The 16,948-nt window shown below is 41.2% G+C and overlaps 1 protein-coding gene across 1 annotated transcript in view; it reads right to left on the bottom strand.

Moving 5' to 3' along the window:
* Positions 1–430: 430 nt before the first annotated feature.
* Positions 431–16,948, bottom strand: part of LOC104526114 (beta-secretase 2-like) — a gene marked incomplete at its 3' end in the record, with an annotated part of 26,550 nt that continues 10,032 nt past the window's right edge. Inside the window, exons 2-4 of the mRNA XM_010169479.2 lie at positions 9,249–9,378; positions 2,144–2,360; positions 431–563 (exon numbers count right to left, since the gene is read on the bottom strand). Of these exons, the coding sequence (XP_010167781.2) occupies positions 431–563; positions 2,144–2,360; positions 9,249–9,378 (480 nt within the window). The remainder of the gene's footprint in view (positions 564–2,143; positions 2,361–9,248; positions 9,379–16,948) is intronic.

Below are 16,948 nucleotides of genomic sequence, written 5' to 3' on the forward strand. Positions count from 1 at the left end.
GTTGCTTTAGCCTTATCTATCAATGTTGTAACCCCATCATAAAAATCCACCAGATTTGTCAGGCATGACCTGCCCCTGGTGAAGCCATGTTGGTTGTCATCAGTCATCTTCTCATTCGCCATGTGCCTTAGCATAATTTCTAGGAGTATCTGCTCCATGATCTTGCCTGGCACCGAGGTGAGACTGACCACCCTGTAGTTCCCCGGGTCTTCTTTGTTACCCTTTTTAAAAATGGGGGTTATGTTCCCCTTTTTCCAGTCTGCGGGAACTTCACCAGACTGCCAGGACTGGACTATACTATACTATAAAATCATATATTCAAATACTAAATCATATATTCAAATACTAAATTTGGAAGTATTAAGACAGTCATAGAAAAGAGGGAGAGAGATTTATAAAGATACATCTTCCCTCTCAGATTGACAGATACCCACAAGACTACCTCCGTTGGTACCACTTCCAGAAACAGGCAGTCCAGCACCACACATCTGCAAGGAGAAAATGTTGGGGATCTCTGCTTGCCTCACAAGAGAATCAAAGAACGTCTCCACAGAACTTGAAGGCTTGAGGTGTTGAAAAACAAAACAAAAAAACCCAAAAGAATTGCAGAAGTAGTAATTAAAAAAATTATTTGCAGAAATGAGCAAATCATTCAAACAAAACCACTTTTCATAAGTAAACTGAGTTTCTGACAACCAGGTAATAAAAATTCTAGATATAATAAGTCTTTAAAAAACCAACATCTGTCATTTCTCTGTTTCTATTGTTTTTCAAAACCTTGACCACTGTCACTGAAATTCCTAAAGCACAAGAGTATTTTTCAACTGCAGTTTTCAAATTTAAATATTAGTTTCAGTTTCAGGCAGAAACTCTCACCTATGCTTTCTGTTTGGAAAAGGCATTGGGTTATTAGAACAGTCAAATGTAACCTGCCCTTCTCACCCATCCACAGTTAAAAGGCAGAATTTTAAAGTGAGGATTTTCAGTTTTTAAACTTAGTTTAATTCTAATGTACTTGGAATACAATGGCCCTAATTTCCTCTTCTTTCTTTTAAAGAACTTCATAACCAAGCACACTCTCTTCAGCCAATTACTAGCCAAAAGGTTCTTTCCTATGCTGCCTGTCATGCTTGCCTTTGTAGTTACCAGAGTACTGCAATTTCATTGTAATTCAGACTTCTGTGCAGGTACATCTCCTGAAAGACAGGCAGAGACCCTGGTGAGCTTGCGAGGTGCCAAGTGCTCTTACTACACAAAGCACAGAGCAGCCTCAGAAGCCAACAGCACTTAAATCTTTGGAAGAAGGGAAAAATAAACGGCCTGAATACATTATTTGCCCAATCCAGAGTTTGAGAAGCAGGTCTTCTCTGTATGACAGCAAATACAGCCGATGTCAATACAATGATCACACAACTCTTGAATAAAGCGTTTTAATTCCAGAGTTGGCAGGCAGTATTGAATAATTTGTTCTAATGGGATATATCTCAGTCTATGAATTTCTCAGACATTTATGTGTAGGTTGAAAACTATGACTATGTAGTATTCCAATCACGTTTGCAGTTTTAGATTATAAAGTTATAAATTTTAGACTACGAATTTTAGGTTTTAATTTAAACTTCTACCTGAATTTCCTACCTCCACAAGAAAAGGATGTACTTGGGTCTATGTTAATGAAAACACTGTAGCTAACATCTGTTCTGAAATTACCCACACATGTCCTTCATCTGAACTTTTGCTTGATAAATTGAGAATGTCTTAGGATGAACTGCCAAGGGCTTTGCCAAGTAAGTACGTCAGTCCATTGACAAGTCTTGAAGGAGATCATCAGAGCCCTAATACACCCCATCAATATGCATACCAGAAGCCTTTACTCCCATACTCTGGTACTATAAGCTCTGTAAGAACTTAGTTCATTCAAGAGGACCTAAAATTGGAATCTTCATCCACAGAGAAGTAAAAATCTTCACATGGGACTGTGGTACCATTACAACCCAATTTATTCTTTGTGGAACAACCCAAAGGATCCATAGGAAAGGAAGGGAGGAGTCTAATGGTGACATATCATCTGCTCACTTTATTTTAATAATTAGAGATCTATTTATTGTCACTGTGAAAGACAATAGTTGGGGAAAGGATGATTTACCTTGGCTAAGGCATCGTAGGCAAGTCCAAGAATCCCATGCCATTTAACTCCTGGCAAGAAGAAATTCTCTGATTCAAGAATGGTAGCAATGTTGATGGTGTAGCTGCCATAGATTCCTTTTGGCATAGTAATGACATCTGTACCCAGCACTCCAGTCCAGCTTCCTTGACTGTACTTAACTGTGACATCAATCCCCTGAGATTTGTATGTACTTGACCTTTAAAAGGAAAAGATACTTATGCATGAGCTGCTCATTTACAATGCAAGACAACAAAATATATTCAATCTCAATTCTTCCAGAGAGGAAAAAAAAAGTCAAGTCTGCAAAGTCAATCACAAACTCACAGAAGGGGATGGATTGTAAAAGCAGTAATAAAAAAAAAAAAATCTTGAGGCTCTGTCTTTATCCTGAAGCTATCAATGACTCAAATCTTCACAATATGTCTTTTCTCTCTCTCTCTTTTTTTTTTCTTTTTTTTTCTTTTTCTAAGGTATAATGCCATCTAGTGCAATATGTCCCTGACTTAGACCAGTCCATTACAACAGGAACAGTACTCTTTAACTGGAGCTGAATGTATTAAGTGGCACTAGGAAATGAAAAGCTTCTGAATTTAAATCTAAAATTGAAATGCCAAGCTAACTGAAGAGCTGTAGACTAATATCGTATCAGCAGTAAGACAGATTTTCTAGTCCTGCAGTTTGGTCTATCTATCAGGAAGTAAATAAACTTTGGTATTATTAACAAATGATTCACTGACTTGGAAGAGGAAAGGAAGGAGTTCCTTCTAGACCAGGGCAGCAGAGGCAAACAAGCAGTTATGTATGGCACGCAAACAAAGGAAAAGAATCCGGTTTAGAAGGCAAAACAAAAACATTAGAAAAAAACTTCAATAGATTTTTAATTTTAAAATCCTGTAGTATAAATATAGTAATCGTCTTCCACCCACATCACTACTGAAGAGCTACAAAAATTTTAGATGTCTTAATTTTGGTTTCATTCCTCAGCTTACAGCTTCCCCTTCTGAAGAGGGAGATGACCGTGCTCAGTCCATCTGAACAGACTTTTCCCTTGACAGCTTTTTTAAAAGTAAATTTTTAAAAATCCAGTGAGTTTAAAATAATTTCATAACAGCACCTTTCCATGTTTGTAACACAATAGAAAGTGCAGGTGATTTATCAAGTGTGGACAGTTTTATCAACCCAACTTTAATCTAACAGCTGCTCTGAGAGATTCACAGCCCCCTGTACCTGCGCTTTCCAGAATGAGGTTGGTATGATTTTGCCTATTATGAGGAACAACCTTTAGATGGCAACACAGGTAACTCTCATCCATTCAAGCAGACACTTTATCTGGAGGGACAATTTGTCCATATGGACCACACTACTGATTCTCTTCCTAGCTAAGGGTGGGAGTGAGTAGTAAGAGCCAGACTCTAATCCTAAGCAATTCTTGATACTCCCAAAACCCAGCCCTTCAAGGGCTTTCAGGGCTCAGTAGCTTGTAACATCCAAGACAGCAGAAACAGATTAAATAATAGGCCCCACAGATTATATTTCAAAATTCATGAATTCCAGAGATACTGTTACTACCTGTATCTGGTCACTTGTACTGCTACTGCTGTTTTAGCTTTCTGCAGTAATTCTGCATTTGTATGACACTTAGACAAAGGGACATCTCTGCTCAGGCAGGGTCTTCTGAGCACTGCTGTGATACTGGCAGTACATTTCATAAATCAAAATAGAGTCTGAATAATTAGTGACATAAGAGAAACTGAGGGGGGCAGGAACAGGAAGGGGAAATACAGGGTTCTTCATGTAGAACAGTGTCTGGCTGTGCAACAGAAGAGGAAACATCTGAAATCAGAAAGAAAAGCGAGCGCTGGGAGAACAAAATGAAGTGAATCTGCAAATACAGACGCTGCATAACTAGCAGCAGCAGCAGCGCACAGCTTGTCTTCTGTAAGCGGTAACAGCCTGATGAATTCAGCTGTGGATCAGAACACAGAAAGACTGGGTTCATTTTCCAGCACAGCTGGTGAACTTTCCTGTGGAAAGCCAGGACAAGTCACTTCCTTGCCCTCTGTGCCTCAGCTTCCCTAACTTAGGAATGGGTATGAGGATATTCATCTCATTTGTAAAGCGCACAAATGTCATATTGAAGAGAAGGCCTTATTATTTCCTTCAAGGAGCAAAACACAGAGTGTGGTATCTCACATGATCCTTGTGGCAGTAATTATATTCTGTTCTGAAAAAAACACTTCCTGCTCCATCTTCTTGATTATAATCAGCCTGTGTTTTTCCACCTCACTGATCCAAAGGAAGAAAACTTCCTTAGAGGTCAAAACTAGAGACTTGTTCCAATTCATGGGCTGACTGTTTTCAACAAACACATAGCACAACAAATTCCAAACAAGCCTGGCTCTCATGTGGCTACAATGAGAAATTAAGAAATTCAACTCTTCCAGCAGGACAGTGTATCTTAGCCACAGACAAGGTCCTAGGTTATGGTGCTGTAGTGCCACTACTCCCTTCTCCCTCTCCTTCCTGGTTACTACCTTCTCTCCAAAGCAGCCAACAGAAACTTGGTCCTTAAACCTTGAATTAATCTCAAGCCTCAGATGAGAAAAGTATCTGAGTTCGTTTTGTTCTGCAGTTACTCCTCATTACCAGCATTACCAGCATATTGCACTGAACAAAACGTAGTCAAAATATTATTTCTCATGTCATGCTTCATTTGAAGGAAGCTCAACATGGTAACAGCAAATCCACTATGCAGAAAGCCCTGCTTAACACCGACCTCACCAAACACATGCAATTCCTTCTTAATTCCATGCTCTCTTGCCACTCTGCAACAAACCAGGACTTCACGTTTTCCTGCTTACCAATTCACTTTTTCCTAAGCACAAAAATCAATGTCTCCACACACAGCAACAGCAAAGAAGGGACAGGAAACAGCAATGGGCAAAAAAATCTGAACAGAAATTTTGGTCTCCTCCCTAGCAACAGATAAGTGATGGTCTCCTCCTTAGGACAAGGTAAGTGATTCAGCGCCAACAACTTTAAGAAAAAGCAAACTATTCCACAACATAAATTACTGATTTTTAACCAAGAAGTCCCATCTAATTTACAGTGGTTCCAGAAAAAGTTTATAATTTACCTCAAACCATAAACTGTACACAACCAAACTTGCAGGATCATACTGCAAAGCAGCAGCTTACTTTTGCTTGCTGGTATATACCTTACTGTATCACCTCAATTTATTGCCCATAATTTTCTTACCTCGCTTCTCTTGGAATGATCAACTCCTGAACAGTTTGCTTTTGAAACTTTAGATGGTAAGGCAGTAGTGCTCACACTGAAACAAAACTGAATACTGTTGCTGAATACTGACAGCCCTGAGCGTGTAACTTTTTCACATAATGCTACAGAGCCATCACCAATAATTTAGCTTCAAGTATAAAAATCCCTTTATACATCTGTTTAAGCAGCTCTTTTATCATAAGTAGCATACTCAACAAAAACTACTTGTTATTTTGAACGGCATGAGAAACAAACACTGTGATTTCTTTTCAGTTTGGTACAAATTAGGCCATTTCCCAGAGTCTTGTACATCATGGTGACTTATACAGCACGACCATCACAGCAGACTGAGAACTTTTCACAGCAAAGTTTTGTCAAGAGCCACTCCAAAGCCCAAGTTGTGGTGGAGTTCATTATAACAGCCTTATTCAGTTTGTACAGAAAAGGCCAGATAATTAAACAATAGAATTATATGACAGAAATTATACGACACACAACATCATTAACATCCTAGTTCTAAAATTGCTCACAGAGGGTTCTTCCTGAACAACATACCCTCTGGGTCCTTTGAAACAAAGATAATGCCTTTCCTATGCACCCTCCTCAATTTCAGTCAAAAAAACCCAATCATTCATTTAATTTCAGATTTTGATCACTTGAATAAAATTAAACTAAGAGCATGGCAGTCAGGAAATACAGACCCATCACTCTCTTTCTCCAACACAATATTAATATTCTAATACGCACACATCTATAACTCAGTCCCATTAATTTAACAAATTACTAATCCTTCTTTCCCCTCGTCTTCAATTTGCAGTTTATGACTTTGATATGGAAGCACTTCATGACAATAGAGGGAAAAACTGCAGGAAGGATTACCAGATGAGAGGAAATCTCTTTATCTAATGTTGAACTGTTCCACATAGCATGGAAGAAAAGTGCACACAGATTGTCTCATTCACACATGGGTAAAGGTTACTCGGGTAATTTTACAGATCCAGCTGATGTGATATCAAGGCCCCTGTCTACCATCTATGCAAAATCACAACAACCAGGGAAGGTAACCTGACTACTGGGGAAAAGGCTATCATAAAGCCAGTCTCAACAAGAGATGAGCAGCAGGGCTCAAGGAACTATAGGCCACTGGGCTTCACCTCAGGTCAGTAAAAGTCTCGGAGAACAACCTCCTGGAATCCATTTCCAAGTACATGAAGGACAAGAAGGTAATAATGGACACTCAACAAGGAATTTCACAAGCATATCATACCTGACCAACCTCACTGCCTTCTACAACAAGATGACTGGCTACGTGGATGAGGACAGTGCAGTTTCTGTAGCACATCTTCAGTCAGGCTTCTGACACCATCTCCCATGGCATTCCCATTTGGAAGCTGAGGATGCAGGGTTGAACAAACAGACCACTGTGTGGGTTGAAGATAGGCCTGAAGGGCAGCGACCACTGGCTCAACATCAGGCTTGTGACAAGCATAGTACCCCAGGCATTGTGAGTAGAAGAAAAATTGTTCAATGTCTTCATAAAGAACCTACAGAATGGACAGACTGCACCCTCAGCAGATTTGCACATGACACTACATCAAAGAGAGTAGTTGACATGCTGAATGGTAGAGCTTGAATCCAAAGGAACCTTCAAAAACAGGAAGACAGAGCCAACAGAAACCTCATGGCATTCAACAAGGAGAAGTACAAAGTTTTGCAGCTGAGATGAAACAATTCCATGCATTAGGACAGACTGGAAAGCAACTGAAAAGGACTCAAAAAGGACTTGGGGTGATGATGGACACTAGGCTGAATAAGAAGCAACGCTGTCCTCGCCCTCTGCATACACTAGGCCACATTTGGAGAGCCATGGACAACACACCCAAGGAAGATGCTCTCACCCTCTGGTAATCACTGGTGAGAACACACTGGGAGCAGACTGTGGCTAGCTGTGGGAACCAAGTTCAACAGGGATCTGGAGAAATAGAAGAGGAACTTGCAGAGGGCTTCCAAATAGGTCAAAGACCATGACAGAGGACCTGTGACATGAAGCTGAGAGGAGCTGGACTTCAGTTTTGCAGACAATAGGCTGAGGGGAGATCTCATAGGAGCTTACAAGAACTTGAAAGACAGTTACAAAGATGACACAGACAAACCTCTCTCTGCAGTGCCAGATAATAATACAAGGGGCAACACCCACAAGTTGCATTTTGTGAGGTTGAGGGTGGACATTAGTAAATATTTCCTCCACAGGAGAGTGTGGCACAGCACTGAAACACACCGCCCAGAGAGAGCATGGATTCTCCACTCTTAAAGGTTTACAGGACTTGGCTGGACTCAGCCATGACTGACCTGATCTAGTGACAGCCCTGCTTCATCTGGGATATCTACTAGGTGACCTACAGAGGTTTCTTGCAAACAACATTTTTGAAACATCTAACTGATTTCAGTGGGGCCAGGACCCCTCCCATATGGCATTCTTTTAAATGTATTTAATGTATTTAAAATGGAAGAAGCACGGTGTAGCCAGGTTCAAGCATGCTAATGGTTGTACTTTATTCTGAGCATATTGCAGTACTCCATCAATCCAATCTGAACCAGAAATTGCTATTGCAATTGTTCTGGACTGCAATGACTTGAGTTTGCACCATTTTACAAAGCACCCTTAATACTTCAGGGCCTAAATTTCAAGGTTTCATTATTAACTTTACATCAAAGTTCTCAAAACACAGGGTACACTGAGAGAACACTGATAAGAGACTATAACCTTCAAGTGATTTCACAGTCTTTCTCAACACACAACCTCTACTGTTGTTGCTGTTTCTAATGGTTTATGGTTCTTATGAGAGAGGCTTGCCCTTCCAGACAAAATAACATCACTTAAGAGAAAAGGGAGAAGAAATGCTTGTGTTTTTAATTCCTTGCAATTAAATTTCCTCTAGCCACTACCTATGGAAGGGGATAGCTGGCATATAAAACTCTGCAGTACTGCCAAAATGGCTTTCAAGTGCAAATTCTGGACTTTCCAGACCTGTGTCATATCAGAGTGAGATGTGAAGTATCTCCATTAGCATCTGAGCATGTGACAGGAGGTAAGGTTATTCTAGTAAGCAGCATGGAGCATGGAAATAGTGGCTTTCCTTCCATTACCAGTGCATCTTATTGGAAAAAAAAAAAAGTGCAAAACCCCATGTTAAAATACATAAAATGGTAATGAGAATGGTGATACTCCCCAGCCTCCCAGTCCTCTGAGTACTTTGATCCATATGCTTCAGCTAAAGATAGACACTGTTTTGGAGAAGTTTACCTGAAATAATTGAAGTCAGAGAAGGGCAGAAAGGAAGGAAGGAAGGAGGGAGAGTGATTCAGACAGACAAAGCTGTGCTTGGCTGTGACTAATGTCAGCTCATGCTAAACACAGAAAATGTAGTGCATAACAAGCACCAAAACCACAAAGTCATACCTTATAAACAAACCAGATTCAGCAGAGTCTGCCCAGATCACTGATTGAGGCCCTTGGCCAAACTAAACAACAAATTAGTTTCTTACTAACTAGTTTTGGATGAAATGTCAAGTAAACAGATACCAATTACTGGGTTTTAATTTTTGTTTTTAAACAAAGGGAAAGTATATTTAAACTTCTATTTCCTTCCAAGAATATTCAGACAAGAAACAAACTGAAATTGGCATGATTTTGCAACCAATTTTTACCCTGTAATCTTTTTTTCTCCAGCTCTTATCAGCACACGGAGGAGTCAGAATCTGAAAGACACCCTAACCCATCACGGCGTGCATAACAGGTACTTACAGCTCGGTATTGAAGTAGGAGGTGACATCAGGATCAGGCACACCTGCTACAGCAAAATTACTGCTCCCAGTGTCAACCAGAATATTTAACTGCCGAAACAGAAGAAAGGAGAGGTGTTTTTCATATCCAACTAAACAAACAAACAAAAAAATCATTAAAGTTTTTGTCTAAACTACCTTCAGCTTTAAAATTATAATGCAAGTTGGCCTGAAAAATAAATACAGTGTCGCTTTTGGGAAAGATATGCTGCTGCAGCCCCTGAAATGCTTTAAAATAGTCATGTTCCTGGAAGGGGGAAAACCTGACAAGCTCATATTGACACAGCAGAGGAATTCACAATCATCTTGAATTTCTTTTTGGCCCAATCCACGTGTTCCGGCAACCTGGCCCGTCCGGGTCACACGGTGAACTGCGTACTGTTTATCACACTGTTTGCCTTAGAGCTTATGAGGTTTCTAGGTAGAGGCTGAGTGCAAGTCTGAGCAGAAATAAGCAGAAGCACGAAGCTGCCTCATGGCTTGGAGAGCACAGGAACATTTCCCAGTTTGTCCTGAGCAACAGCAACCTACCACAGCTTTCACTGCCTTTGAATACTATGGTAGATTTATAAACACTGTGAAAAGCATGTCTAAGAGTGGGCCACTTGTCTGGTTAACTGGGAGGACGATTTAGGCCAAAAACTGCCTAACAAAACTACATGAACAAAACGAGACACCTCCTTTCCCCATTTGGCTCAGGTCATCAGGTAGGCTCACCACAGCTGCATGAGCTTGTGCAGGCACAAATCAGACGGTAACAGCACAGCAGCAAACACCCAGATGCAGGATCACCCCTTCCAGCAAGACCCTGAAATCAGGTGGCATTAAATGATAATTTCAGTCAGTCAAAGACTATACTACTACCAAAAGCAGTGGTCACACTTTTTCCCTGCTCTTGGCTGGATGCTTCCCATGGTTTCCTGGCATAAGCACTAGCACCCATGGGGCTGTGCTGCAAATCAGATCAGGTTCCTCATCTACAGTTACCAAAAAATTAACAATCTGCCCTATCAGACAGCTACTTGAAAAGAGATGGTAGGAGCAAATACTATAAAAGGTGATTGCCTCTTTTAGTAACAGTGTGATCTCAGATTGGCCTCAAATGATTGTGAAATTATGCCCTAGGTAGTAAGGGACACCTGGTCCCTAGAAAAATATTAAGGAATTAAGAATTTTCCTGTTGGAAGGAGTGAGACATCAGGACTGGGCTGCCCATGCTTTGACTTTAGCTTTATGTAGCTGCTTTGGTAGTCCTTACCACTCCTTAAAATGTGAGGTAGCTAGGGATCTAGTACTGAAAGGGGATGTAGGAAGGGTAGGAGAGAATGATAGGGGAAATTAGTTTGGTGTTGACAAAGGAAGCAGAGAAACAGGGCCGAGCTCAGAAGGGAGAGTAAAGACAAAGGAGTATAAAGCATTTGGAGAAGATATGCCGCATCAATCTTCAAGAGATTTAAGATGGAGCATAGACAAAAGAAGTGTGAGTTGATGTTCAAAAACATCTTTGATGTGCACATGGAGGGGGAAGGAGGTTACCCTTGTTTTACCTAGGTAACATAGTATGGGACTGAAGAGCTCTGAAACTAAAACATGATCACAAAAACAACTAGTAATCCATGGGACTCTCTTCTGAACTGCATGCACACTGTCTTTGGTAATCTCAGTCCTAATCATGTAAAAATTTTAAGACTAAGAAGAAACAAACTCACAACCTTAGTCAAGTTCTTACTGCATCCCAGATTTTAGATTAAGCAGAGACAATGCATTAAAATTTACTTTGCAACAACACAAGCTAGACACAGATGTTTAAAAACAAAAGGTCATCTACAAGCTTACCCAGCTCCATGAGCTGAGGCTTTAAAAGAAAATAAGAACCTCTGAGGCATGGCTTGCAGTAAAATTCAAAATTTGCTACATACTTTATTTCAACAATACCAAAAGCCTAACCTTTTGTCAACTACCTAACAAAGTAAAAACTATTCATTCCCCCCCCACACCCCGTATAGAAATCATATTAAAAACAAATAACAAAGAGCAGCTCCAATGTGTACATCTATCAGGACCAACAAAAGTTGCCTCTAAGGGGTGCAGCAGGGCTTAAATTAATTAGCATTTCTGAGGCAGCCTGTGATGCTTAAGTAATGGGCACTATACATCAGCTGCATAAATATATGTAGGTGTTGCTCCAGCTTCAGTAATATGCATGACACCATACACGGAGGAGGACTTGGAAAAAAAAACCAACCCCAAACAAAAAACCCAATCACTAAGTCTGACATATATGAAAGATATTTTACCCCCACACCTTAAATACAACGTTATCATCACAGAATTCATAAATCACTGAAGAAAAGGGCAAATTTACTACCCACAGTACAGAGCAAATCAACATTTCCAAAATAAAATAGATATCCCCCACGGGGAAAAAAAAAAAATAAAAAAAAATACAAAGCCGGCTAACCATGCAAACGCCAGCCCACTCGGACACAGCAGCATTCACATGACAGATCGCTATTGAGTCTGACATTCTCTATCTGCATGTTTGTGCATAATGAGATGCAGGCAGCCAGGGCAGACACTGATTTATTATAGTCCTCACAATAGCAGCAGTGATTAGCAGCTCATTTTGGGGTGGGTATAACTTACTGAGTTCTCTTTCTCTCCTGTCTACCCTTTGGCTCTGAATTTTCTTTAGGGCCTTCACATCTCATTAAGAATCACTTTCTTCTTGTCACCACCAGAGCCTACTTTATTCCCTACTGCCGGTTTAATGGTGCTGCTGGGGAGCTTCAGGCAAGCTCTGGTGAGTCACTGGGTGTCAACCAAAAGAGTTGTGGTCCAGGGCTGCCTGCCCTGCCCCATCTCCAGAGGTCAGCCCTGCCCTCTCCCAGAAGGTGAAGCCAAACACACCATGCACTTACTCCCCAGACACTGCATTTCAACACCCAGCTTATTAATGAAAACTGCAACCAACAGCACCTCAATTTGATTCACTGAGCTATGTACTGTGACAGCTGGAGAGCCATCATACCTCTCTGTGCCTTTACCTTTCTTCCACAGGGACAGAAGACCCTGATGCTGAGGCAGAGCCAGCTGCCTCCTTGTGAAGCCCCAGAGATGGTAAACCAGAGCTCTTGCAAGCAGGTGGAACAGGTTCCTTGGGTTTATGACAGCCACCTCAAGTGAATCACTTCCTGTCACTAAGAGCTGATTATTTAGTGATCATCCTGTGCTGTCAGAAATTGTCATATGAAGTCATATTTTTGCGAAAGCAAAGGTTGGAGAGACATGGCTGAATGAGGCTATGAAGGAAAAACTGCCCAAAGAGTGCTGACTGATCATGTGCTCAGCATTAAAAACAATGAAAGACGACTTTCTGTTCACTTTTGGAGGCACAGAAAGCAAGACTTGGGTGTTTGGGTTTTTTTAATTGTGGTTTCCAAGCTCAATTTCAGACCTATAAAGCAGACAGCAGATAGCAAATGCAAAAAGCCTTATTTTTCCCCTGAAGGTCACCTTTACCACAGGCATGGGACATAAAATCTGCACCTAGCATCACACCTGAAGATTATTTTGCTGGATGCATTTCCTATACAGACAGAGCATTAATAAGAGGCTCATAAAGACCCCTAGCTATAAAGTAAGGAAGATAGTAACATCCACCTCTGCCATCACAAACTTACACAGTAAATCTGACTCTCTATGTATATGTCATTAAGTTGTGCTTATAAAAAGAAACAAATCCAAACCTGTTTACTGAAAGTCATGAACACCGAAAGCAGAAGCCTCCTTAGGCCATGCATTTTATATATTTTCTACTCTGAAGGGGTAGAGACACTGAAGAAAACCACAGTTGAAAGAAATCATTACAACTGGAAGTCAAACACATTGTCAATACTTCAAGGACCCCTCAAACTTTCCAGTGCTTGATTTAGAGCCAACTTCAAATAGCACTTACTGTATGCTATCCTGCTTCAATTATTCAACTTACCACTATGTCTTTAATAATTTTAAGCTTTCCATTGCTGAATATTGTGGTATTTTGATATCAGAAAAGAAAAAATTGCCTATTGATCTGTCATCTTTTTTTTCATTCAGCAAAGCTTCATCCATCTGTGGTTCAGGCACCTGTCTTATTTGTTACAGCAAGTGGCGTCAATATGGTGTCACCAACACTAGGCATTATCTATGCCTCATTTAACTGCCTGGTGAATAGCAATCTGTAGTTATTCCACCATGCATTCAGAAAGTTACTTCCTTCACATTTTCAAGGAAAAGTGATAAAATGTGGCAATCATTCAGTTTTTGTTGCATAGAAGTTGCTAGTATCCTTTAGCAGGGACAGACCTTACCTCTGTTGTGATCTATACCCTTCTCAGACTTTGTATAAGCTTCTCTTTCCTGTTTTAATGTGAGGCTGAGATTTTTTTGTAACTTTCCGAAAAATATACAAAACAAATACTACAGGCTACTAGTGCATAATGCGTGTCTTTAAAGTGGCTCTCTGCATGATTTAGAATACACAGCCTTTTCCAGATGTGGAATCCTAGGGCTCGCATGCAACCCTGTTGCGCTGCTGCTTTTGATGTGATTCCCTGGGTAACCCATACTGAGCTAGTGATAATCTTCATCCCCATTAAAAGACTGGACCATGGGAAAATCCACTGTAGTTTTTCTCAAGTTAATAGGTCTGATCTGTTTAGGTCAAGCAATGAAGCTTCACCACTAGACAAAAGAAACTAGACTGCAAAGGTGCATTTGGCTCCTCATCCCTCCTTCCGCTGAAGCATAGGGGGAAAAAGAAAGGAGTAAGATTTGCACAGATACAGCCATAAATATAACAATCAATCTCATTCAGCCTTACATTACTCTGGGCTTCAGTCAAAATCTAATGATAGGCAATTGATAGTTTCCACTGCACAAGCCAGCAGACCAAAGAAGCTGGCTCCGTAAGAGTTCATGATGAAAACTACAAGCAATCACGCCTTCTCTGGGATTTTAACGTGACTCAAGGGAGCCTCTTTCTTTTCCCTTCTCTCCTATCCCCAGTAAAGAGTGCAACCATTCCACACTACTAACATTCACATGCCATTCAAAATCTTGTCCTGTTGTGCCTTCATGACTTCTCCCACACACACACTTAAAATAGGGCTTATAGTCCCACTCTGCTTGATGGAGCATGCCACGCAGTGAACTATTACAAAGTGAAAATGTTTTTTTGTCCACATGTAGAGACTATAAATAGGAAGCATCCCATTACTGACTCAAGAGCTGTTACCACACATCACAATGTACTGGCTTAGTAGAAGTCCAACCAACTAACAACCCCTGAACTTGCAACATCTCTTAACATCCTCTCTTTCTTATTTTGTTCCACATATAAAAAACCCTACAGAAAATCATTTGCTAGACAGCGCTTAAAAAAAGGTGCAAAGAAGTGCTACGTTTCTTGTTAGGGATTAGCAGCTAGAAGTCATTTGAGTAACAGCTCTTCTTTTTCAAGCTGGTTAATAGATAGGAAAATTAGTTGCCAATTTAAATACTGCCTCATTTAACACAACAATTCCTAATTACATTACCAGCCCATCTGGCAAGAATTGCTTACAACCAACACATGAAAAAGAAAACAACTAGCAACTATATGCTGTGTTTGCCCACAGTTATTACGTATTATTATTGGCAAAGACTGTCAGTCAGGTTACTCCAGCAATTAGATTCTACAAATTAAAAACATTACAATATACAGCGGCTACTGTATGCTTTTTTTCCCCTGTGTTAATTGGCATTAGCATTTACGGTCTACTTTCTAACAAACAAATTCAGAAAACTAGGCTTTAATATAGATTCCTCATCTGTTCCTCTTAAGATAAAGAAATAAAACCTAATTAAAAGATGAGTTAGAGGAATCTCTGTAAGTGTGACTAGATGTAGAAGCCTGCAAAGTTAGACATAAACTGAAAAAGCCTCCACAAACAACATATTTCTGCTTGCAGAATAGTAAATATTTTGCTGAACAGGTAGGACTGTGTGGTGGTTTGAACCACAGTAGGACCATGCGGTCCTGCATTCATTCCCCCAATCTGGTGAGATGGGATGGGAGACACAACAAAGGGGCCATGGGATTAGGAACGAAGGACAGGGATGGCTCACTCACCAGTTATGGTCATGGGCAAAACAGACTCAACTTGGGGAAGAAAAATCAATTTAATTTATTGCCATTTCATCTAAGTAATGCAATGAGGCATAACAACCACATCTCACAACACCTTCCCCCACCCCTCCCTTCTTCCCGGGCTCAAATCACTTTGCTCCCCATGTCTCTACCTTCCCCCTCCAGTGGCACAGGGGACAGGGAATGGGGGTTCAGTCAGTTCACCTTTGTCACTCTTCCCGGCATGAAAGTCCAGGAACAAGATGTTCCAAAGCAATCTTCCCATGGAGTCACAGACCTCTCTGGGCTCAGCTACTGGCTCCGGCATGGGGACATCCATGGGCTGCAGACTCACGCCCCACTCTGGGGGTCCACCCCCACTCTGGCAGTGAGCAACTCTCGAGGTCACAATTTCAGTCACACTTGCCCTCAGGCTCAGCATTTCTCCTCCAGTGTGTAGTCTTCCATGGCCTACACGTGGGTCCTCTGCTCCGTCACTGAATCTCCATGGGTTGCAGGGGACTTTGTCTTCTCCTATGTCATACGATAGAGCTCAGTGTGGGTTTCCATCTTTCTCTGCCAATGAAGCTCTCTCCCTGTCTGTCTATCCTTTGTTTTGGCCCATGGTCATCTTTAGTTCATGTCAATGGCCTCTCCTCCAGGTACCACACCTCCTTCTTTTCAGGACAGTCCTTCCTCTCACAAATACGGATTCACAGAGGCATTTCTCTAGTGCTCGTTGGCTCAGCCTGGGCTGGGGGGTTTCCACCTTGGAGCTTTTAGGATGAAGATTCCACAACCTCCCTGGGCAACCTGTGCGAGTGTGTGGTCACCCTCACAGTAAAAAAGTGTTTTTCCTTATGTTTAGAGAGAACCTCCTGTGTTTCAGTTTGTGCCCACTGCCTCTGGTCCTGTCACTGGGCTCCTCTGAAAAGAGCCTGTCTCTGTTCTCTTTGCGCTCCCCCTTCAGATATTTATATACATTGATGAGATCTTCCCTGAGCCTTCTCTTCTCTAGACTGAGCAGTCCCAGCTCCCTCAGCCTTTCCTCATGTGAGAAGTGTTCTAATCCCTTAAATGTCTTCATGGTCCTTTGCTGGACTCTCCAGTATGTCCATGTCTCTCTTGTATTTGGGATCCCAGAGCTGGATACAGCACTCCAGGTATGGCCTCACTAGTGCTTTATGGTTGACAGCTGTACAGCCACTGGTGACAATGGAGAAACACCCCACTCAGAGCCAAATGACTCTCTGTAGCTTGAATGGTATCATACCTCACCTTTGAGGAGGAGGAGGAAGGAGGCAGGCACACGTGTTACGCTGAGTCTGGGAGAAGTATTTCCTATGATGCCCTGAGGGAGGTCACCTCATCAGAGAAAACAGACCTATCTGCCACCACCTCAAAAAAAAATCCTCCTGTAGTCGTCAAAAGGGTTTAACCATGCAGCCAAGATAAAAGAGGCGTTGTAAGAAAGAAAAATGAATGGAGATTAATGATTTTCTAATGCTGTT

The sequence above is a fragment of the Antrostomus carolinensis genome, unplaced genomic scaffold, assembly GCF_000700745.2.
Source record: "Antrostomus carolinensis isolate BGI_N321 unplaced genomic scaffold, ASM70074v2 scaffold19626, whole genome shotgun sequence".
In the NCBI taxonomy this organism is placed as follows: domain Eukaryota; kingdom Metazoa; phylum Chordata; class Aves; order Caprimulgiformes; family Caprimulgidae; genus Antrostomus; species Antrostomus carolinensis.